The 24,841-nt window shown below is 39.1% G+C and overlaps 1 protein-coding gene and 1 long non-coding RNA gene across 3 annotated transcripts; both read right to left on the bottom strand.

Moving 5' to 3' along the window:
• Positions 1–3,486: 3,486 nt before the first annotated feature.
• Positions 3,487–9,506, bottom strand: LOC113123647 (uncharacterized). Its single transcript, XR_003294971.1, has 5 exons — positions 9,102–9,506; positions 8,516–8,599; positions 8,045–8,360; positions 7,827–7,914; positions 3,487–4,284 (listed from the first exon to the last, which is right to left on the bottom strand). It is a non-coding gene; the product is annotated as an uncharacterized LOC113123647 (long non-coding RNA).
• Positions 9,507–11,756: 2,250 nt separating this feature from the next.
• Positions 11,757–20,199, bottom strand: sp3a (sp3a transcription factor). 2 transcript variants are annotated; one of them, XM_026295993.1, is made up of 7 exons: positions 20,032–20,199; positions 19,559–19,656; positions 19,082–19,177; positions 16,694–17,936; positions 15,207–15,393; positions 14,877–15,073; positions 11,757–13,705 (listed from the first exon to the last, which is right to left on the bottom strand). In XM_026295993.1, the coding sequence occupies exons 1-7, from the start codon at positions 20,036–20,038 to the stop codon at positions 13,413–13,415; spliced, it is 2,121 nt and encodes a 706-aa protein (XP_026151778.1). In that variant the 5' UTR covers positions 20,039–20,199; the 3' UTR covers positions 11,757–13,412. The 2 variants fall into 2 exon arrangements, with proteins under 2 accessions (XP_026151778.1, XP_026151779.1); XM_026295994.1 differs by lacking the exon at positions 19,082–19,177.
• Positions 20,200–24,841: the final 4,642 nt, after the last annotated feature.

The raw sequence follows: 24,841 nt of genomic DNA on the forward strand, positions 1-24,841 counted from the left end.
GTGCCTGACAGCTGTTCTGAAAAGGTGAAGAGTGAAAGTGCAGCAGCATGGCTGGAAGATAATGTTGCTCAGTCAGGTGCTGCCCAACTCGGCCAGCACACGATCTGGCTCCACATCCCAAGACTAACACTAGTCAGGCATCAAAAGTGTTTTTGACACAGACCCTCCCCAAGGGAAGGAAAATCAGCAGAGGAAATAGCACATAAGAAAACAAACCGTAATAAAAGGCATAAAAGCTCACAAACATTGGATTGATCAGACAATTACAACCCATCTGGCTTGTTAAACTCAATCTGCTATCGTACACAGGCTGGCAGTTTGGCTTTTTGCAGTTGGACTGCTCCCAGATCTGCTAACAAATGAAACTAAAATGGTAAGTCCAGTGATATTCTGTGTTTTACTTATTATCAGCAAATCTCATGAGAGATTCCCCAGAGAGACCAGTGATGAAGAAAGGACTGTAATCTCTGTGGTCCAACCTAAAACCAGACCAATATTTCTGTCCCCTGCATTTTAGAGCTTTATCTTATCCATATTCTTCTTGTTGCAGTTGTTATTTACTTTATTCAGATATTTTTATTTTTATTGTATTATGTAGTTTTAGTACAGTACTTGCACTTTTAAATTCCAGTGTAATTAGTTTAATCCTATTTCTATTGTGTTTGCCTTAGGACTACTCAGTCCTGTTTGTTTGCTAAGAAATACAGCGCACAGATGTTTGAGGAAACTCATTTGCCTTTTTTTGTTACATAAAAGTATAAATTTCTGATCAGTTATAAAATATTTCATTGGGTGAAGTTTCAAAAAAGTCTAAGCTGGACATACTGTTACATGGACTGGGGTGAAAGTCTAATGAGGGAGCCAAGTCACAATAAAATAATCTCAAGGCACTTTACATTTAGAAACAAAACAAACCCATTATGAGCATGCACTTGCCGACTGTGGAGAGGAAAAACCTCCAGCAGGACCAGGCTCCAGTTTGTGCAGGTTGGTGGGGCCAGTAACAGCCTATCAGCATTATGCAGCCCCAGGACCAGGGACACCTGCAGAAGGTAGAAGGAGGACAGAGCAGAAACTACAGAAGAGAGAAGGCACAAAGTTAATGACATTCAATGGTGGCATATGCATGTATAGTGAGAAGAGCCGTGTTCTCATCTGAATGGTAAAACATACCACGTTGCACGTTCCTCTTATGATGACTCAAATAGATAACTGGACCAAAACACAGTCTGACTCTATAGGCAAGCACGTATCAACAAGCGCACAATAGTGCACTCAAAATGACACTTTCACTCGCCCAACAAAGGGAGATGCTACGGGGTATGACAACTTCTTGTGAACGACAAAATGCCAGCTGACAAGCTTTCAAGGGATGGTTGAGCTCTGGCAGATTACAGAGATCTTTATCTTTTCATAAAACGGAGTGCAGCATTTAAGTGCCAATGACTGAGAATACAATCTGAATTGTAAAGTGTGTCACAGCCATTACATGGAGATGTAGGGCCAGTAATGGTGAGAGTAATTGTGTGATGACAGTTTCACTGCACAGTGACATTCTCCAGGGCATTGTCATCATCCCTGACAGGTAATACAGGTCCACTGGGAATTGGGTATATCTTACAGTTGGAGTTTCTTCTTCATAAACACCCACCAACCCCCCAACCCATCTTTACTTACAGCTTTGTCAAACCCCAGAACTCGCAGTGGCTTTTCAATATAGCTGCAGGTCTGAGTGAGGTAATTAGATGTTAATGTGAAATAATGGAATCATGTCGGGTTGTTACATAGGGAGAAATGCAGACCTTGGCGTGATCTCGAAGTGAAAAGCACAATTGCTTAAAAATCAAAACATGCTGTCAGCGGCTCACCTAAGCAGCAGAAAATGCCCTGACTTTGGAATACATTACAATGGTAATTGCTCTGACAAAATTACCTTGTCTAAGATGAGCTCGACCAGACATCTGAGACATGCATGTCGATTGGCTCAATTTCATGATCATTGGGAGGCTGAAATCAAGGCCTTTATGTGGGAGAAAATCAACGGGAAAATTGACATAAACATCTCATCGGGGGCATTACGCTGAACGCTAGAGAGAGGTACATTTTCACACTGCATTGTTACGAAGCTTTGTGAAGATTGTGAAAGTGAAGCTAGGCTTTAAAAGAACCATTCTTCATGTAGAAGATGATGCGAAAAGATGTGGATGTCTGGTAAGCAAAACTGAAAATATTCTGCCTTTAATAATTTATTTGAAATTTCATGATTATAAGTTAAAGAATGTTGCTCCCTCTGGTGGATAAGTGGCATTGATTATATGTAATAAAACGTGTTTAAGGTAATGCTAACTTTGTGCAGCTGGATGTCAAATGTACAAGTAACTGTTAAACCGAATCTGTGCATTTTTAGAGAGTAACAAAGGAAGTTGAACAGCAGCCAAGAGGGAGAGAAATAACCTAATAAACACAAAACATAAGATCATACATGGACAAACCTTTGATTGTTAGTTGTGGCTCGTTCTGTCTGGGCTTCTCCTCACACATATCAGGACAAGGAGAGAGTTAAAATGTCTCTCGTGTCTCTGATCTGATGAGGATCACCTTCATCCATTTGAAAGGTGATTTCTGAGCAAAATTGTTTCTCCGAACACATGCTGCTTAAGCTGAGAGCACATTTTTCCAGCATGTTAACAAACATGTAATTTCCATAAACACGTCCAGTAATTGACAGCTTGATTTGGGCTCTGCCAGGAAGCTGACAGACAGTTCTTGGCTGCTTTAATGCAGGCAACACAGGCTTAAGGCCTCACCAGGCTATAATGAGCTTCTCAGGGCTTTGTCTGGATTAGACCAACAAACAGAGACAAAATCTCACATAAACCTCATCCAACATTCTTTATCTTGTTAGATTAAATAATGTGCTGCAATTCAGAATTACATCCAAACATGTACAGGCTTTATATTTAAATCTACTGTGATTAACAAATATTGAGTCACGTCTTTAACAGGGTGTCTGCAGATGTCAGAAAGTTCAATTTTACACTTTAAAATCTTTTTCAGATTAAATGCAAAATAAATGAATAAAATAAAAAGACATTCAGGCTAATTTTTCAGACAAATCACACACACTATTTTTCTTTGCACAAATAGTGCAGACAGACACTTAAAAGACCAGAGATTCCTAAACATATAAAATATGCACGTCTGGGTCAATGTAAAGGTACACATTAGCTTAATAGATTTTCAAAGATGTTTGACAAAAAGAAAAATAAATTAATTTAGCTAAAATATTATAACCTCAAATAAAATATAAGACAATTTAAGTAATGTCTGCTATATGTAATTCATTCATTTGGTTACTGCTTAGGGACTTAGCATCGTGAATGTTATATATAACACACTGATTACACTCTCATTCATACGGCACAGTTACTTTTGTTAAAACAGAAATCATATCACACTATTAAAATAACTTAAGGGCACAAAATGGATTTGAACAAATGGTTTAATATAAAATCAAGTGTGATGGTCTCGGCCGTAGGATTTAGTTGTGGATTCTGAGTAAAGTCAACATTGCAAGATGCTTCTTGAACATCAGCAGCACACTCAGGTCTGGTCTTATTAAAAGCTGTGGTTCAAGAGCAGCAGAGAGATGATGGTGAGCAAAAGGGGGAAAAATCGAGTCTGATAAATCTGTATTGAACAGTGTGTGAAGGATGTTAATACATATTAATGGTGACAGGAATATTTGCAAGTGAATACACTAGCAAAGAGGATTAAACATAACTCTCCATAGAAGGGGAGGTATCATCACTCCCATTCTGGCGTGGGACTCGGCCGTATCAGATTCATCCCCATGCACACTGCCAGCAAACACTAAGCCCTTATCTCTCCACTGGGCCTCTCCGGAGAGTTTACAATTTCTCGCTTCGTTGGAGCCTGAGCTGAGCTTGTTACTGGCACAAAGGCTGAGAGGTGGCCTGGTTGAGAGCACAAAGCCGCCCTCACCTCTGGACGGACACATTTCCCTCAGATAACGGACAACTTGTTGGACAGCAGCACTAGAGTGCCCCTATACATCAGTATGACAGACACACATCCTCCAAACAGTGGGACCCACAACAAAGTAAAAGTAAAAAAAAAAAAAAAAAAGCATGACACACTGACATAGCTTCAGTAAAGGATCCTTGTTAATGAGATGTACTGAGGTGGCAGGAGGAAGTGAACCCAGCAGATGTGGTCTGGTTCCTGGGAGACGATTTACCATCCCACCATCAGCGCTATTCTCTGAGGGCACAAGCATCAGAGACAATGTCCCATTTGTTACTCCCTAGGGGATTGATGTTAGGAACATAAGTATGAAATTTAGTGTAAATGTGTCCTTATACCATACCACGATCTATGTTTGGTCATTTTTAGCCACATGAACCATTTTAGTAGTTAAAATCATCAGGGTTCAGCACTGTGAAACTTGCAGTTTACTCATCTGCCATATGAAAACCCCATGCACTGCCATAAATATCTGTTAGTCGTGAGTTTAAGAGAAACCAACAACAAAAACAAAGTAATTATTTTCTGGGGAGACACTTGTGGCAGTTCACACACTACATTTGAAAAATACTTCAAGGCAACGCCAGTTATGAACAGTAAATTAATCAACAAACAACTCTGACGCTGGATTAAAACATAAAGTAGCAAATTATAGTTTCATTTCATCAGTGGTAAAGACGCCGTGTAGCTTGATTTTAGTGATGCAAATTGACGCAGTTTATAGTAAAACAGGGTTGTGAGTTTAATCAGGAGATGATTTTAATGAAAATAAACAAAACAATAAACCTGGAGATTTAAATGTGATTTCACTTCGTAAATATGGCTTATTTTATTAAAAAGTGCTTTTAGACCTTGTCTGAGAATAAAGCTTGCTTACATTTTGGCAAACAACAGATGTGGAAATGAAGAATTATTAATGGGCAGGTGACCCAGAGAAGACTGACATCTTGTCCTCATGATGGGACACTTTTTTTTTTGACAAATTAATGAATAATTCCCACTGGGGTTTTAAAAGTCAAAATATATTCTCCACACATGATTAGTCCGAAGCTACACTTACTAATGACATCCCAAGTTTAAATGTTGATACTATAATTTTAGACTTTGGGAGACATTGTTTTATGGTCACACTAATTGCACTGTCTCACACTATTAAAAGAGGTAATTTACTAAAACTGAGTGAAAGTGTATGAATGTGTTTCTCCAAGAGCAGATACATAGCATAAAACAGGATGGGTCCTAACACAGCAGTGAGTTTGTTGATAAAGCTCTATGTGTTTTGTTGAATACAGATTTGCATGTGGCTGTGCTTCACTGCAGAACGGACAATGACAACATGAAAAACGTAAGCTATTTCACTCCATTTTATAAAAGAAGAGAATGCCAAAACGGTTTCAGTAGGTTTTAGGTTGACAACTAATATTGGATTGCTGCTTGTCTTACAGTAGGTCTCTCAGTCACAGCAATTTCAGCAGACATGTTGCTGAGACAGCTCTGGCATTGTTTTCTGGGACAGAGTGAAATTCTATTTTCAGTTTTACTTAGTGCAGTAATTATCTGCATTGTTGGTGAGAATAAAGAAAATAAAGTGCATGAATATGTGCCGGTCAATTGGATTCTGTCAGTTCAAGCAGAATTGGGTACACAAGCGAGCAGCTTGCCAGCTTGTAATAACGATGGTGTTTGCGTGGAACAATTTCCCCTCTAAAACAGCTCATCAACAGCAGAGAGAGTCTGTCACCCAGGGTACGGAGTGACAAGTCTTCTGCATCTCCGTCTGTTATTAACATGTCTCTTACGACAAGCTCAATTATCTGACACTGCCCGTAATTTCCATTCCTTTTTCTGGCACAATGTAAAGTTCCTCTCCTTCATTTTCAAAGCTGGTCGTTTTGGATCTGGCAAATACTGATATAAGACGTGTGTGGGAGGAGGAAGTGAAAACTGAAGGAAAAACATCTGCAAGTCAGAGAGAAGTTGCTACAGGCTTGCTATGCTGAGGCCTCGATCATTTCTGATATTTGTTTAAAAAGCCTGAATGCTAAACATTTTTACAACAATAATGTTGTTTGTTGGTTGATAAGACAGACATAAATAATACACATAACGTGAAAATTCTTATTTGGACCCAGCATACGGTCTGGTCCTCAGTTTTCTGTACTCTTGATGGCTTTAGTGCTCAGAAAAAAAGGTAAACACCTACAATTCAGTGACAACTGGGCAAACTATTTGCTGAGGAAGATCATATGATACAGTGGAAAAAAGAGTAATGACTTCTTTGGACGTTGTAACGACATTATTGCTAAAACAAAACCTGAACTGTTGAAGAAACCCAATGTTTTTTCATTTGTTTGTTCAGGATAAAATGACTGAACCTCATCCTTGTTTGTCTTAATACTGAAACTATTGTTAAAGCACAAAAGATTTAAATGTTGATGAGGATAGATTTCAGATGACTGTAATCACAAAGCTGTGCATGGTGTCTGTGACCTCCACAGTACTGATTCCTGACCTTTCTGCAGTGTAACTGCATTCATTTAATGTACAACTTTCTAAAGGATTGCACTAATGAAAAGCAAATATGGAATATACAATTTAAGTTAAAGGTTCGTTCTAAAAGCGCGTCTTGATTAAGTAACATGGAAGCTTGTCGCTTTGCTTTCATTATAATGAACCATTCAAACTGCATTTTTACAAAACTGCCTAATGATTATTTTCACAAGGCACAATCAGTCATTGTAGCCACTGTGAATAACAGAGGACAAATACCATTCAAATGACTGATCTCAAATTGTTCATATTTTGACACAGACAAAATGTGGATGGAGACCTTGTAGAACTTTTCTTTAAGTTTTTTTTTCCTTTTTGCCACAGCATGGTTCTCAATCGGAAAAGTTCAAGTCAGAATCATATCTGATAACTGGAGGTTATTTTGGAAACATTATGTTTTAGTGGGGACCCCGAAGGCCTGTTAGAGGTTACCTTACTGCTTTGAATCTTAAAGCTAGACTGTCTCCACTTGGGTACGGACGGTTGCGTGATAAAAAGTGAAAATGTTCCACCAAAGTGAAATATCGCTGTAAGTGGGAGTGTCTGGGTTGCTGTGGGGGAACGTTAGAGGAAGTGGTAATGATGACAGCTCTAACTCAGTGCAGGTGCAGTAAAGCATGGCAGGTTGGTCAATTGCCCAGAACCCATTACTTCTCCCCTGAGACCAACCTTGTAATGTGCTAGGTACCTTCTGTAAAAGATTGACCTATTGTCAACAGAGAAATCTCTCAGGTTTTACATAAAGACACAAGTGTACCTCACAAGGTTACACAGGCAGGTTAAGAGCGCTTTAAATGTCTGAGTGTAACGTTTCATATTTTATATACTGTGGAAAAAAAACCAATCTGGTTTGGTTCATCATTGAACCAGTGGAAGACTGTCTTTGCATTATCGGTAACAATTCTCTGACTGCATTTCATGGTCAGTCTTGTTGGACATGTGTAGTATTGGCCTGGTGGGCTGTGGGAGACACTTTGCATTTTGTCAGCACCGAGCACAAAGCCAGAGGATGTAAAATTCACGACATTGTTTCTCTCTTTGTGAGTGCCTTTACAGGAGCTCTAAACATTTGAGACTGTGCAGGAGATGTGAATAGGATGACCTTGGGTGCCAGATACATCTCTGTTCCTGTGTCATCTTCAGACAGCTACTGTTTGACCACTATCTACCAGATGCATTCTATCCGACACTTGTAACAATAGTGTAAATGGGACGAAAATTGAGCTCACCTCAAAGGCGGACTTCAGTCCTCTTGAAGGCTGAAAGCCCCGAATGAGCCCAGTGCCCAGTGGCAGCTCAGAGTCCTTGTTTTGCTCCCTGAGACGTGTGTAATCAGAGAGAAAGTCCAGCACAGATTACAGTCTTCAATCAGTCAGGGAGGAAAATGATATGTACATCATTGTCTCTGCCGCACATCCCAGGCACTGTCAGCCTGCATGCATATTACCTGTGTCAAAGCTGCCAGGGACATGACGAGAGAAACTGAGAGCCATCACAGAGCCGCCACTCAGGGGGGTGTTGAGTCTTCGAGCGCAGCAGCCAGATTCAGTCACCACAGGGGACTCTACTCTGACCTCTGGGATGTTGTTGACACCATTTAATGTACATTTTCAGATACAAAACGTCTCCTTTCATATCTGAAAAGGTTTTCAATGGGCTGTATAACACTGAAGGCCAGCTGTTGTCACCAAAAGAAAATATTGAGCGCACTCTGCGCAGGTTTTTTCAGATTTGACTCCAAGGAAGATGAATCCACATTTGACCTTGAGGTGCACAATAAAGACAAAGAGTTATTTCATACAGTAGGAAAACTATATGACTGCTGTGAGGAATGACTAAAAATGAGCCCTCCTAATCTTCTCATAGAGCTCAAACATCCTCTTATGCAATTGTCTCCTCACTAAAAAGAGGCACATACTGTGTATGAGTACAAAGGACAACGTAATGTGGAAAATTTGATGGAGGTGTCTCATTGTTGTCGATTCAATTTTCACAGCTGGATCTGGATAAAAAAACATACATACAATGAATGCAAAACAGCAGGCGAGAAAATTTTTACAATAAAGACAGCAAAGATTGATTCGATGTGAATTCCATCCTTTTGAAACATAACATATTATGACCACCATTTTCCTGAAACAAGTGTGTTTAATTTGAAGCTGTGAATGGCACTTAAAAGGATGATGGAGGAGGATTTGCCGCCACACCAACACACATGGACCATACTTTTCTACCCGGTGTACATCTTTAAATTTAAATACCCACCCTGACACCTTAAATAACACCTAGAAACACATGAAAAACTAAATCCACAGGTTTGCATAATAGCCCCCCTGTCCCACACCAGGTATCTGTTCACCTTGAGAAGTTCAGACCTAAACGCAATGTCAACACAAGCACTTTGTAGCCTGACGATTCTGTTTGTCTCCTCTGGTCCTGCTGGGGTTTCAGAGGGAGGTCACCAAATTGTCTCTGGAATAAAAAAAAAAAAAAAAGGCACTGACCTTCTGCTAAATTGGCCACATTCAGTAGACGGGGAATATCAGGTTATTGAGTTGATCCATGCTGTGTTTCCTTGCCTGGGGAAAATGATCTGCGCTATTGTCTGCCTTCTGCAGTTGATCAAGGGCAAGAATGTGTCAGGAATGTAGAAACACGAGACACTTTAGTATGTGGTTTCAAATGTCCTGTTTTAAGAGAGAGAGAGAGAGAGAGAAAAAAACATTAGTACCCGGATATAAACATAATATTAAGCAGGATGGTAAGTGCTTTTCGCTTAAGAACAGACGCGGTTTATATCCGAAAGGAAATTAAATGAAGGCTTTATTCAAAAGATTTTTGGAGATGTTTCACAGAAAAGACATATTGTAAATGAATGCAGCTGCAGAACCCCAACAATTCATTGCACTGTACTTTCAAGTTGTTGATTCCCTGAGAAAGGCAAATAATAGTCATTTTGCAAAATTGCAGGCCTTTCCTTCAACAACAGTTAAAATTGGGCAGGGATAGGGAAGAAGCAGCCCTCTCACTGAAGTATTTTGTATATTTGGGACAGTATAATGAAATAAGTCATTTCTGCCAGCAGTTCACATTACCTCCCAATGGTTAAGAACCATAATCCCAATAGCATTTTGAATTCTATCACACATACAGTTGGAAATGCTATTGCATGATTACAGTGTTCCTCTCTCTCTGCATAGTTATTGTATTTATACATTTTGTGCATGAATTGGAAGAGAAGTTGAGCACCACATACAATTACTCCACTATTCAAGCTGAGCTAGATGAACCAACGCTACCTAGCACAATAAAAACAAACAACTTGTAGTGAAAACACTGCTTGAAACGATGCTTGTCTATTATAAAAGCACAATACTGAAGCCACATAATTGAAAAAGCTTTCCTTTAACTCTCCAAAGACTCGAGTCAAATTGAGTTTCACTGTTTTGCAAAACTTGCTCTAAGTAATGCTCAAACCACATTAGTAACAATGAGGAACTAAGTGTGTGCTGCAAAAACATGTTTCCCTCAACAAATCAAAGCTTTACTTTAGTAACACTGACGCAGCCTCTCCAGATTCATTAATGGGGCTAGTAAAAGCTCTGCTAACTCTTCTTTTCTGATTTGGTGTTGACATAAATATGTAAGAACACAAAAAGAAGAGTTACAAGTTTGTTGACAAAGCTGGCATCCATTCCAGCTGGTCACTTTAAACGACAGTGCCATGCTCAGCAGCCACACAATCTTTCTTCCTCTTATAAGCTTACGAGCCACTAGGGAGGATCGCCCATGATGGCAGCTTTTATCTGCAACAGCCAGAAGAACCACGTCTCTTCCTGTTACGAGGCAATGGCACTTTGTCAAGCAAAGCAAAGTTACCTTGGCCCCGACACCGGACAATTACTGTGTTTCTTAATACATTTCCAGCGGTGGGTGTGATTTCCATACAGAACCTTTGTTAAAAAAAAAGAAGAAGAAAAACTACCAAAACATTTGAAATATTCCTGAATGTCACACCTAAAAAAATATTTCAGGTCTCTCACATTTTTCAAATCTGCCACACTTCACAAGTGGAAAAGCCACGATTCTCATTGCAGATTGTCCCAGAGGTCTGTGTATCATAGATTTCATTCCTGCAGGGGAGCAAAGATTATTACAATATTCAGATTACCGAGCAGAGAAAATTAATTGGACTAATTAACATACAAGTAAATGATGATACTGTTAACACATTTCATTAACTCAAACTGTCATTCTATGTTCCTTGTGCACTTGGTATTGCATTACAATGAATTGGATTCATTAAGTTATGCAAATGAAAGGAACGACAAAACGGACGAGTCCTTTTTAATGTTATACACCACATTTTCTGACTCATTTTCAGCAAATTGACTAAGACTCAAAAAGCATGTGCTCACCAGATAAATCTTTTCACAGACTACCATTTTAATTATGTTAACAGGCACTAAAACCAGGTAGGCTATAATACATTTTTACTCCCTTAGCTGTCTTGAGCCTTATATTAAAGAAAAAATAGCAACAGTACCTAATTAGCAACTGTTTAGTTTAAGAGGTAAAAATAGTGACGCAGGATCTGTGTGCTCCTGGTTGGTGAAAAGGTCAATAAACCAAAATATTAAGCAGTACTTAGTATTTTTGACAAATTACTGGAACAGAAAATCATGTTTACAAACTGGAGTCACAAATTAGACTGAGAAACTTATTTAAAAGGTTGTCTTACTGTTCCCTCAAAATACAAAATACATAAACGGAGTCCATAAAACCAGGAGCTTTAGGTTTGTTTTAAGTCATGAAATAGCACTAGAATATGTTCCTGGCATTTCTGTGTGATGTTAACTTGTGGTAAACTGAGGGTCCAGACCTCCTGATGTCCTCTGACTTCTGTCTTCGTCTTAGCAGTGCTACACGGCAAAGGTCAAGGGGTCAAACATAACTCTCGCCCCGCTCCCTTGGCTGCAGTGACATCTACTGGACTACTATCCCAGAGTGTAAGCCTTGTTGGAGGAGAACGAAGCTTCTGGCTGGATGACACACCTTCAAAAAACAAACAGGTTTCAAGAGCAAGGAGAAAAAAAAAACAAAAAACAAAAGAAAAAAAATCAATCGTAATAAAAAAAAAAAAAAAAAAAAAATCAGTCTCATGTTTAGTCATTTTAGTTTGTAATATGAACTTGTCCTCAGAAAGCAGACATGGTACAACCAAGATTAATTTAAAAACAAAAAGAAATTTAAAATAAAACAAAAATCAAAAGAAATTCAAGTTAACAGAAAGGTTTATATTGACATTTATACAGAACATCTGATTAAGGATAAGCCTACAGTGTTTAGTACAGCATACATGAAGATGCTATCTAATTTAGAGGATAAAGTAAAATCTCCTGAAGAGGACCATGTATCCATGAGTGGAAAACCATATACCATATAATTGTCATTATATGTCTCACTAAAAGAGTGTGGGTGGGCATTGGCGGTCAAAAGCGAAGTAAAAACATAATTTACATGGTACATGGAAATGAAACATACACTAAAATGAAAAGAATCATCATCAATAGTATTGTACATTTACTCGCAATGGGTATAAAGCAGTTTCTTGGGACGTATACAAAACGTGTTTCTACAAAAGGGTAACAAGGTGAAAATGACGAGAACAGTGCTGCTAAAAGAGTACCGTGTTCAGTAATACACAGATTTGTCAACTGCGTGATAGGACCGATAAAGCCAAGACACAAGAGCAAAGCTGTTTCCATAACATGTTATAGAGATTATGGTTACCATAAAAAAAAAAAAAAAAGATTCAACAAGCAAAGGTAACATGGTGACGGCTTAATTCACCTAAGCATTTGGTCCATCAAATAACATTTCTTCACGATAACCCAACGTGGCTCGAGAATCTTTTCTTTACTCAAATCACACAGTCACAAGTCATCCTGAGTTTGTAGTCAAATTTGGCAATTACGTTGCAAAAAGATGGCTTTTTTTTTTTCTTTAAATTATAATGCATGGTTTTTGGGTCCTTCAAAAAAGTTTTTACAAAACCACATTTAATTACCTATTATGGAGCCATTTGAAACATTTAGGACTTTTAATATCACAAAAGCAATTTTTAAGTAAAGCCCGATATAAATAGCGGTTCAGTCAAGAGATTTAATACGCAAATAATGTGTCAACAGTTTAGGTTCAAGAGGAATTGCAATACAAAATTGATTGTTTTTTTTTTTTATCTTCACCTGCAAAATGCAATAGGTGTGAGCAAAGTTTCATTTAAAAACAAAGAAGGAACGACTTGCTAATTGGCAAGCAGACCGAGTGCAAGGACAGTGAAAAGAAGAATGTGAGATTTAGTCTTTGCTCAAAGGAATATGGACTGCACCGTGTTTAACAAAGACATCATCAGACCATATCATCAACAAAAGGCAAGGAGAAAATTACTCAACTTACCAATAAGTTGAAAAACACATTATTAACAAAGAAGTAGCTTCAAAACAAAATGGCTTCCTACATATCCAACTACACAATATTGTACAAAATAAGGCATTTCCTTGTGTGTTTACTGCAATGTCTTTTGCGCCTTTATCTTCTTTTAGTTTCCAACGAGATTTCCCTCAGCAAAAACTGAGCATGGTCATGGACTATTTCTGTGTTAAAATATATATATATACACACACACATATATATATATATTTTTTTTTTGTTTTGTTTTTTCAATTTTTGTTTTTCTTCAAAACTTGAATAAAAATGCAGGTAGGAGTATACAGTATGAGAGAGATTGTAGAAGTTCATAAGTGGAGTGTAAATCACTCCATGACTTCACTGGCTGCTACTGTGGTGACAAGCTGGAGAGGGATCTCTGCGTTGGCCAGGATGTCCTGGGCGTTGCTGGAGCCCTGCTGGATGTTGGTGAGGATGAGGGTGGTCCTGCCTGCCGTGGTGATGATACTGTCTGAGGACCCCGCGGATTCCATCGAGCCCACCACAGCGTTGCCAGAGTTCACGCCTTTTTTGTTCTGATGAGTTTTAATGTGCTTCGCCAGGTGGTCGCTCCGCATGAAGCGCTTGGAACATTCTGGGCAGACAAACTTCTTCTCTCCTGCCGGCGAGAAAATGTAGTTTGAAAGATGAAGAGTTTGATACTGAATACATTTGGAACAGATCAAACATGCCATCAACCAAGATGATATTTTTCCACAGGTGAGTTTAAGAAAGTGGTGCACAAGTTCACTTTGCTTGTTTTTTAAAACAAAACTAAAGAAAATGAAGATGCAACATAAAAAATTCCAAGGCAGAACCATCACTGAAGCCTACATTTTTAAATAGATCTGTATAGTGTTCCATCAGTAAATGCTGCATGATCTACAGCCAAAGTTAAATCACTGCATTAGTTGTTGAATGCAAACCTGTCACTCTCAAAAATGACAAATTGAAGATAAATTGATACCATGTGACTGATTACAATGATCACCAATTAGAAACCTAGAATTATTCAATATCCACTTGCAAAATAAGCTGTGAATGCCAACTGTTCATATCTTGAATCTGACAGCGTAATGACATGCTACTTTAGCCCATACTGTCAGAGGTCTTTCTCTGCCAGTGAGATGGTAGAGTAACAAAAACAGCACAACCAAGTCAGCGCTTCTTCCTCAAATGTCTATCTTGGCATTAAATCCCATCAGATGCTGCTCATTATTATGTGTGCTTGTACTGACTAGCTTTCTTACTAGCTACTACTTGGGATATATCTTTGGAACATATGGAACACAATCTGTTCAGCTGCGTGTTTCACCCCATGGATCATTTCTGTAATTGCCAGGATATTCTATGAAATTCCAAACAGGTCAGGTGAGCTGACAGAAAACTGCACCCAGACTTAGAGGAGAATCATGGAATAAAGATAAAAATAAAAGCCAAACTCTAGAAAACTTACTACTGGAATCTTTTGTAGTACTGTATTTTCTGGACCATAAGTGGATTTTAGTTTTTAGCATATAATCTATGTTAACAAAGACTAAAAATTAGACTGCAAAAGTTTAAACACCATGCTAAACTGCAAAATTACCAACAAGTCGGACAAATCTGAATATGTTCAGTTTTTTGCAATGGACATCCTAACCTCACATTTAGCATGTAAATCCAGAAGAGTTGAAAGACTGTTATTTCTTACATGACTCACACTTTGCAGGGCACAAAATAACACATTTTACTGATTTTACTCATGTTTTCCTGATGTGCAAACACGAAGGGAGCAAAAAAAAGGGCACCTGTGTGTGTTCTCCTGTGTCTCTGCAGCTCGTCGCTGCGTGTGAACCTCTTCCCACAGAACATCCAGCTGCAAACAAAAGGTCGCTCCCCTGAATGCCAGCGCAGGTGTGCTCGCAGGTGCGACGTTTTTCCATATACTTTCCCACAGCCGGCAATGTGGCAGATGTGCTGTTTCTTTTTCCCCATGCTAGATCCTCTGAGAAACACATGTAATAACAGTTGGGGTCCTGATATATTTGATTTCCCATGCACAGGTGAGAACCAGTTACCATGCACTTACAGTGAACAGTGATCCAGAGAGAAGAAAAGAAAAGGTCAGACTTACTCACCTCCCACCTGACTCTTTACAGTTGGGGCAGGTACACGCTACTCTGCGCAGCCTCTTGCCCTCCTGGCCCAACGGATCCTCCTCATCCACTAACCTGACCCGAAGGTGTGACAGATCACTTGTGTTCAGGGTGGAGTCAGTGCTTAGCTGCCAGTCACCAGAGTCTGGCTCTTCCTTTATCTGAATGTCTGAAATAAATGTTTAAGTTAACATCAACACAAGCTCTGGTAATAACCTGCAAAAAAAAGAAAAAGCCTCAGCACTGAGAGGAGTTTTATAATTGAGTGCGACTAACAAGTGGTGGTAAACTTTATATGAATTAAACTCCATATAAAGTGATAAACTGTGATAAAATAATTGGTTGATTGACAGAAAATGTATCAGTGACAATTTTGATAATCAATTAAATCTACCCTGTGGGATTTTTTGGCCCACATGACTGGCAGAAAGTGGATGGACTTCGCTATGATCAAAAAATCACATGACAATGTTTTGATAGCTATAATTACAGACAAATTCTTCACAAAGTGGCTATAAAGATACACTGTATTTTTCTTGAGGCACTAAATGTAAACAAACTATTTGTACAGTGAAAACTAAGTGTTTGGACAAGGTATCAACTAAAAAAAAAAACACCATGCTGTTAGCAGCTTGTAAAATATGATTTCCTCTATTTCATATAACTGTAAACTTTGTATTTTCTGACTGCTTCAATCATTCGTTCAACTGCAGGCCACTTTCACAGCAAATATTTTGCCATAGTCAAAAGCACAGGTGTAATAATAACATTGAGAATGGCTCTGTTTTAGTCAAGTGTATCAGTTTTGGCAGTCATTATTTCTTAATAATGTCAGTATTTAGAGCCGTGCTTTTCCTGTTGTAACATGACAAAATGTTTTCTGTGAAAAGGCCTATTTACTGATCCATAAAAAAAAAATAAATAAAACTAATAAAATTAATGGTTACAGGTACGAGAATCAAACTGTGCATAATAATGTCACTGTGGACTGTCTACTCTGAGCATCACAAACAAATTTCCACTCATCGTTTTAGTATAAGAAATGTTGTACCTGGGTACAGAAAAGGATTTTAAAAGTAATTTGCTCAAGATGTAACCTTTAAAAAAAAAAAAGCTTAGCACTTAATTGTCACATGTAAAAATAATCAAAGACAATTTTCACTTTGGAAAACTTAAAAGTCCAGGTTAAAGGCAGGAGGAGCTATGCTGCGAATTACATGTGATCGACAAAATCTATATCCTAATAAGAATAATCAAGTCCTAATTTGTTCCACTTAAATAGGTGCAACACAGCTAACAGGAAAGTCAGGCACATGTCAATCAATTGCGATTTTATATACGCCCACATAGACTTGAGAGGAGGTCTAATCAGTCAAAATAATCACCTGTGTGGGTTTACTATGGGTGGGCAGAGTCTTTAAGAACAGGTTGTTTCCTGTGTATATTCTGATAATAAAAAGCTACTGTACCTCCAGGGACATCTGTGTCTCCTTCCTGTTGGGTCACTGAGTTGACTGTCACTGTCTGCAGGTTGGGTATCTGTCCTGTGCTAATGCTCACTGGATTAGATCCCAGAGACAGCGTCTGGACTGGAGCCAGGGTTATCTGCTGGGTTGGCGTGGTGGGCAGCTGCAGGTTCTGCACTCCCTGCACCTGAAAAGTCTGCCACTGTATCTGACCTGATGGCGTGACTGTCTGGGCTTGGATGATGAAGGTTCCAGGACTGATCAGCTGCACGTTCTGCAAGCCCTGCCCGGCTGTTGCCACTGACTGCACCACCTGACCGTTGGTGGTCTGAACCGGCACAGGCTGCAGCTGGAGGATGGGCTGAGCTGAGGACACTTGGATGTTCTGCTCCTGATTCTGTTGGATGAAGCGTTCTTGGAGACCAGAACTTGAGTCGGCTTGGTCTGTAGACACGGATGACAATGAAGTGTCCGTTGTGAGCAGACCTGACTCATTTGTTGGAACATGTAGCTGAGAGGAAGACGTCGGCACAAAAATCTCGGGATTTGCATTTGAGTCATTTACTGATATTGTTTGTGAGAGGTGATCGTCTGTTTTCACCTGACTTTCTGAGCCATCCACAGGCTGACTCGCCATAATAAGCTGGCCATCAGCAGTGACCCCTGTCGCTATAGTCTGAGCACCAGACAGGCCCAGGGAGTCCAAGTCCACACTGTTAATAGGAACAAAAGTAATGTTCCCAGGCAAACCCACAGGCACATTAGTGACAACCTGACCCTGGTTGTTGAATGTGGAGCTGCCAATGGAAACCCCCTGGATCTGCTGAATATTGCCAGTCTGTGATATGAGGTTCTGGTTGTTATTTAGGATGTTTGCAGTTGATGTCACACTGAGACTCTGGCTACCATCAGGCAAGATCTGAATCTGCCCTGTGGCATCCTGAGTCAGAGTTGTTCCTTCCACACCGGATGTGGAGAAGCTCAGCTGTCCATCTGCTGTCTGAATATGAGGAATTACTTGGTACTGAATGTTAGGCACTGATGTGGCATTGGAGTTGTCCGTTCCGGACGTCACAAAGATTGGCTGAGTCTGTAAGTTCTGGAGAGGAAGAACATACTGTCCATTTGATGTTAATATCCCTTGACTTTGGATCTGTATCATTCCAGATTCATCCTTTGCTGCTGTTGTGGGAGTTAACACCTCCCATTTATCAGTCCCAGTGAGCTGTGTAGATGGATCTGATGTCTGAGGATAAAACGATTTACACAGACATTAAAACAAATGATCAAGCTAACACAATTTATTAGATTAAGCAATGCAAAGCACTTACTCAGATGTCCAGTTATAGCTTGTTGTTTTTCAAATTTACAGAACAGCTGAACCATTATTTTGAGGGAAAATAGTGCTAGAAGTTCACACAATCAGTGTCAGAAATATTGGGCAGCATCTTATATTAGCATATTAGTGCATCATCAGCACTACATGGACACATGAGGGAAAGTTCATACTATATGTAAATGCGCCTAAAGCTTTGACTGGTATCAGTTTTTGCTGCAGTTGTTATATCCACACCGGATTTTGAATGGCAACATTCTTATCAGCTACAATTAACCAGGACAACTGACGAAACACACAACAGTATGTGTTAAATGCATAAAACAAGTATTGTGTGAACAAAGCCTGATATTCAGTCTTCTTATGTACTTTGCCATGCTACTATAACTTTAATGAAATGTTAATTTACAATAGCTAAAAACCAAACTCTTTTGCAACTGTTTTCAAAGAGAAAGTCTATAGGTTTTCAGCTTGATTTGTGTCTTCTGTCAAATTGGTAGATTCTTAGGAGCCTTTCGGTCTTAATTGATCTGGATGGAGAAACTGAGAAATACTTAGCGATTCGGCTTAAATACATCAATTCAATGAAACTAACTGGAAATGCAATTAAAACAAAGCAGGACATTTTATATGCAACTATATTTTTTTCTCCCACTGAACATATTTGCATGCATGTATAAACTAATTAATATCTGAATCACTTTACCATTTTGTAAAAAAACAACCAAACAAAAAAAAGCCATATGATTTTGAACACCTGGACCTACATTAACTTATCTGAAGTTATGAAAGAGCTTCATCTTTCCGTGTTACAATTGCAACCAAGCATCCATTGCAATTGTAACACAAAGATATGGGTAAACTTCCTGAGTCTGTTTAAATGGTTAATCTGGTAAAAGATGTCCTCCTGTTGTGATGCCAAAATGCAGAGGATGTAACACCATGAAAAGCAAGTGCAAGCCTAGCTACATTCCCGCCACCAACGTTACTCAGCTCTGATTAAAGGCTTCACTTCTTCTGTAGCTGTATTGGATCTAGCAGAGGTGCTGACTTACCACATCAGCGGCAGCACCTCTGTCCACCTCTGACGACGGTGAGTCGACCTTAGTGCAGGTGGTTGCTAGCAGGTCAAGGGGTGATGGCTGAGTGTCCTACTCACACCAGGCAAGTTCAAAAGAAGGAAAGTGGGTGGCCATTAGTCTGGGCCACATGGAAACTGTAACTGACTGCTAAAGAGCAAAGTTTGAAGTTGGAGGTTAAAGGACTTTCTTGTCCTGTGTTGAGCCCCTCAGGCAGCACCTAAGATAACACCCAGGTAAATGTTCTGGTCTAATATAGTCTGTCACTTGGGCTCTAGCAAAGGAGGCGGGAATTATTAGCAGCCTAAAGGGGATTGTTGCCTGAGAGATTCAAATCAGGGTACAATACCCCCCTCCAAGTGTGAAACGTGTGAACCTCAGTAAGCTCCACTCAGTTACTGAAAACGCAGCAACGACGTGTAAAGACAGTCATACCCTGGAGGGAAGTCTTACCTGAGTGCCCGTGCCCTCTTCTTGCTGCAGAAAGTCGCTCTGACTGCTGTCCACGTCCAAGGCTGCCATATCCTCTGCTTTCATCGGCTGTGCTGGGGCTGTTCAGTACAAATATAAAGCTCTTACAGTGGGAATAGCCGGAGCTAACGTTAGCTAAACAAACCTGACCCCCCCACATACAGTGCTAACATCTGTACCGCCAGTAGGCTAACGTTAGCCGACAATAAAATCGCAACCACCACTGCTAACTACTACTAAAACAGCGATGTAGCAGCCATTACTTTAAAGAGACCCAACTACTGATATGTCCTGGACAAGCTAACCTAGCTAGCTAGGCTAACGAGCACAGCGTTCGTTAGCAGCTAGTGCTAATCCAGCCGGCGATGATTAGCGATATCACAACGCTAATGCTAATGCTAATTTAGCCGGAGGATGTTGTTAGCTTAGTGAAGAAGAAGATAGATGTTACATACCGGTCATTGCGTGACTTGTTATGAAACGATGAGTCCTGATAGTCACAAGCCACCGGACATGATCAGCAAACTATATTGATTGTATTCGCGTAGAAAGGGGTAATAACTGTCAGGATTTTTGTGTTTTGATTGACGGGCGGTGGGAGCACAAAGGGTGGGGCCTCCACAGTGGACTGGGAGTATTTGCGTCACCCACAGGAAATCCCGCCGCTCTTCACAAAGCTGATTGGGTGTTGGTTTTGAACGCCGTGTTATTATTGGTCCGGCGACATGTCAATCATCTTGTGTCAGCTTCTTTTCCTGTTTATTATTCAGTTTCAGGGTATCGTATTGGGGTTGACGGAGGGGACCATAGTTAGATTGTTTACTTTCACTCAGATTGTTGTTACGAGTAAACAAAACTGTGCAGTGGGTAATAGGGACCATGTGGACAGAAGATATAGACATCCACATATAGATACCATTATATGTCAAATGGCATTTATTCATTCATCAGCATTTAACTCCAACAGGCTTATAAGCTCTAACACAAGTTCTGAATCACAAACCATAATAATATAATATTGTAATAAATTGAAATGTTCCCTGAGTTATGACCTCATGACGTTTGCCAAGAAACAGCATTAAATGGCTCAATATTTACATATTGCAATTTATTTATTTTTATTTGCTTTTAACCTGATTTAATCAGTCACAATCCAATCATCTCGGTAAGCTTTAAACTTAGTATTGCAATGTCAGTACACAGCTTCACATGTTGAGTAATTCAAGAACTGAGCAACATCATGTTCTAGCACCCAGTGAAAACATTTTTTTCTATATCATTTGTTGTAATTAAAGGTAAAAACCTGACACAAGGTACAATAGATTCCAAACAAATAATTTAATATACCAATCTAACTTTTGTCTCTCATACTGGTTCTTTTTAAAAAAAATTTAAAATCTGTATACCTCAACTTTTCTTTTACAGTATAGAAGGTGTTAAAAGGTGTGCGATTGTTGTGGTTTTAAAGCACATAGAACGCACACATACTTATTTGTATGTGCCATTTAGCTGCATTGTTGTCTGAAAACTATTTAAAACATACCTGTAAGTAACACTGCTGCATTATGTGATATGTGTTTTCATCACAAAAACACAGTGTCTGTCTTTTGGTCAAAAATGAACTCAAATGCAATGAACAGCCTTCATTTTTTTTTGCTGTTTTTGAAGTTAAAAAAAGGTCAACTGCACAGTTGTGTTTAGTTTTCACTAGCTTTTCACATTGTAGCACAAGATTCCAGCTATAATGGATGTAACTAATAGAGCAAAAAGTTAATTGTAGAATGGCACTGACAAAGAAATTGACTTTAATGTGCGTGAAGTCCAATATAAAACCACTAGATGAGATTACTTTATTCCTATTTTTAAGATTTAAAAACATGTTTACTCTATTTGTGGCTCTGATGCATGAATATCTGATTATGAATTCTGCCATGATGCCATCTATCTTTGATCTTTCTGTTTTTGAAAACTAATAATGGTATTGTGTTACTACAATCAAGACACAATCTAAGTTTGCATCTGAGTGGATTTCTTCCCCTCCAGCTGATTGTGCACATTACAACATTGAGAAAGTGCACTGAAATGAGCGCCTGCATGCTATTGTACCTGTTCTGCGTCTGCGATGCTATCAGGACCCCACTTCTCAGTATTATTTGTAGTGTGTCAGTTCCTCACAGTGCACGACCGCAGTGAGGCTATTTCTCTCAACCTTCAATTCAAACTTGGCCCATTACAGCCAGACTACAAAAGCACTTTCTGTGCACTCAGGAGCTCATGGCAGTGAATGGTGGATATTTCCAATCACTCTGCTGTCAATCCAAGTGTCAGGTAAACACAGGCCAATGGAAACAGCTTTAGAAAAACCTTGCAGCTATGTCTGTCTTACTCCAGGTGTCCTTGGAAACGTATCAACAATTTCTACAAAGACCTCCAAGTTAAAAGGAAAAGTCAAATATCCTAAAAGCAACACAAATGCAGCACTGTGGTGGACGCAGTGGCCTACACAAGACATATAACTGCCAGACCTCCAGACCTGTGAGTGTTTTTGCCAATTCAAGCTGTAAACAATAGAAACAGGATTGTACTGACAGACCCAGTATTCATCTAATGAGAGGAATGTGTGAAGTCTATGAGGCAATTATTTGGTGAGAGTTTCAGCACAGCTATAAGGATTCAGTGTGACAGATATAACTATAAATAGGAGCATCTACAACTCCCTCACAGCATGTACACAGAGCTTTTAGCTTTCCTTTTTTGGCATTATGCTGAGATTTGATACAATTATATGCTTTCTTAAAAATATTCATGCAAATATAGTTGAGAAATTGTAAGCAAAACTTTATTATTCAATACATAGCCTCTTCTCAGTGTCTCCTGGGATCGTCCATTGTTACTGTATCGCAGTGTAGAAATGTGAAGGATGAGAGGAGTAACTGAGTGAGTCCACAATGGCTCTGAGTGGTTCACATTAACATATTGACAGTTGTTTTCATGAAGGCCAGTCTGAGAGAGTGACCCCACGAAGAGAAACTGCCCTGTTGGAGGCACCTTGTGGGACACTGTAAATGGGGCTTGAGAGAGAAAATTGAAACTAGTGCAGCATGGAGGCATGTGGATGGAATATCAAATGTGTGTTATGGACAACTGTGAAGCAGCTGAGACAGGAAAATCATAGTGGTTTTGCTCGAGGTACTGCAAATTTACTGTTCTTCATAAGGGGTCATAATCAAAGCCAGTTGCATGAAAGTTTTTGCTGTAGAAGGGCAACATCTAATTAACATGGAGTATACAGATCTGTTCAAAACTAGACTCAAATTTAGTGCATGTTTTTATACACATACAAGACTTTAGTTTACACAAAGCTATGGTGCTAAAATAGATGTACTTATTTACACACAAACAACAGCTAGACAGCAAACACACAGTGTGTGTATACAGATTAACTGGGGTTGTTGTCTGGCTTGTAGAGTGCTGTACACTGACCGGCTGGACTAACAAGTGGCATTAAAAATGTAATATGTACATGTTATTGCACAGTGTGTATGTTGTACTGACATTATGAACAGTAAGATGATTGAGTATCAGGGGGTTATTGCATAGGAGTTGTTTATGGACATCACATGGCTGATTTAACTGTCCATACTTTTATAATGGAGCATGCAGAAAGAAGCATTTAGGAACACTTCAATGCTTAAATCATATTTTGTTATATTTTCTGCAAATTAAAATATCCAACCTATTGCAAAAATGCTCCAAAGCATAAAAAGACATATTTCTTTAGCAATATCAAATTACACAGAATAGAAACTAGATTTGACAGCCTTAGATTATTGCTTTCTGAGACTCCTCTGAGCTGTTTATGGCATTCATGCTTTCAAAACGATTCTGGCAATATTTTATCACTCTCATAGACAGAGTAATAAATCCAAACACAAAGTTCTGTCATGATAGTTCAAATCGAATGAAGGGAAATCGTTGCACAAACCCTCATACATGAACATCAAGTGTTATTTTAGTCAAATGCTGATTTTTATATTGCTTTCATGTCTTTTCTGTGTACTGTATATAGCGCAAGTGTCAGACGGAGAAGTCACACAATGGCAATAATTACAGCATGGCAATACTTTTATTGTCATCCAAAATAAAGATAATTTCTTCTCTGTAATAATATGATACAGTACATTTATAATAGCCATTGAATTTCCCAACACAATCCCTCGTGCCTAGTTACAGCTCTAAAAAATGCCACAGTTATTTATATGTTTATTTGTTGTAAGTCATACATTCTTTTTTTTTTTTTTTTTTAATCCTTCAAAGGTCTTTAGTGTGCATGTGATTTACAAGAGAAGACCGTGGTGTGTTTTAAAGTGAGCTTTCCACTCTGCGCCCTTCTCAGTTTGATGCCACTGTGGTTTGCCTCAGGGCAGAGTGGCACCGCTTGATTGATGGTGCTGACAGAACATTTGTACCAACAGAGAATCTGTCACATTTCTAGCCATGTTTTATTTCTCATAGAGGTTTAACCAGTTAGACTGCCTATACAATCCACTTAACCTTAATGTCACATGATAATGTTTAAAAATACTTTTACATGCATTTGTTTTGATGATTAATGCCAGTTTATGTTTGCGCTATACTTTTAGATATGCTCCATGACATTAGGACTGAAAGAACACCAAATAATGGTACATGTCTTTCATTCCTGACTCTCCTGTGACAGCAAAATTATTGCTATCAAACCTCAAAACAAATGGACACACTCACAGAACATTTGATCTTCCTGTGGTTTTTTGTTCCTATACAACTCCTTCGTAGTTCTAAATAGCATTATTACTTGCCCTGAGAAGATTTATTGTTAATTTATGAAAAACAAAATGCTTCGTGACCCAGACCACTGGGAACAACTCATCAATCCATGAGCATCCTCAAGTCTAGAGTAGATGAATAATCTTCAGTGTGGAGTTAGATTGGCTAACACCACCACCACCCTGAGAACAATGCGAAAACAGTTTTAACTCAAGCCCTTGTGTGCTCTCCAGAGGATTTGTATGGTTTCATTTAGAAAACAGTCAGCAGCAAACAGCCTGTTGTTGCATGGGAGACAGTATATGGGTGTAAATGTTGGTAGCAACAGCTTCCTTGGTCTGTTGCATGAAATATCTCGTAGTGATTAAAATCAGTGGTTAATGCTAAAGCTACCAAGCAAAGTAAGCTTAATGTTATTTGATACACATGTTGTCACCCTTCTTACATTCCATCTAAACA

Source organism: Mastacembelus armatus, chromosome 21 (assembly GCF_900324485.2).
Source record: "Mastacembelus armatus chromosome 21, fMasArm1.2, whole genome shotgun sequence".
Lineage (NCBI taxonomy): Eukaryota > Metazoa > Chordata > Actinopteri > Synbranchiformes > Mastacembelidae > Mastacembelus > Mastacembelus armatus.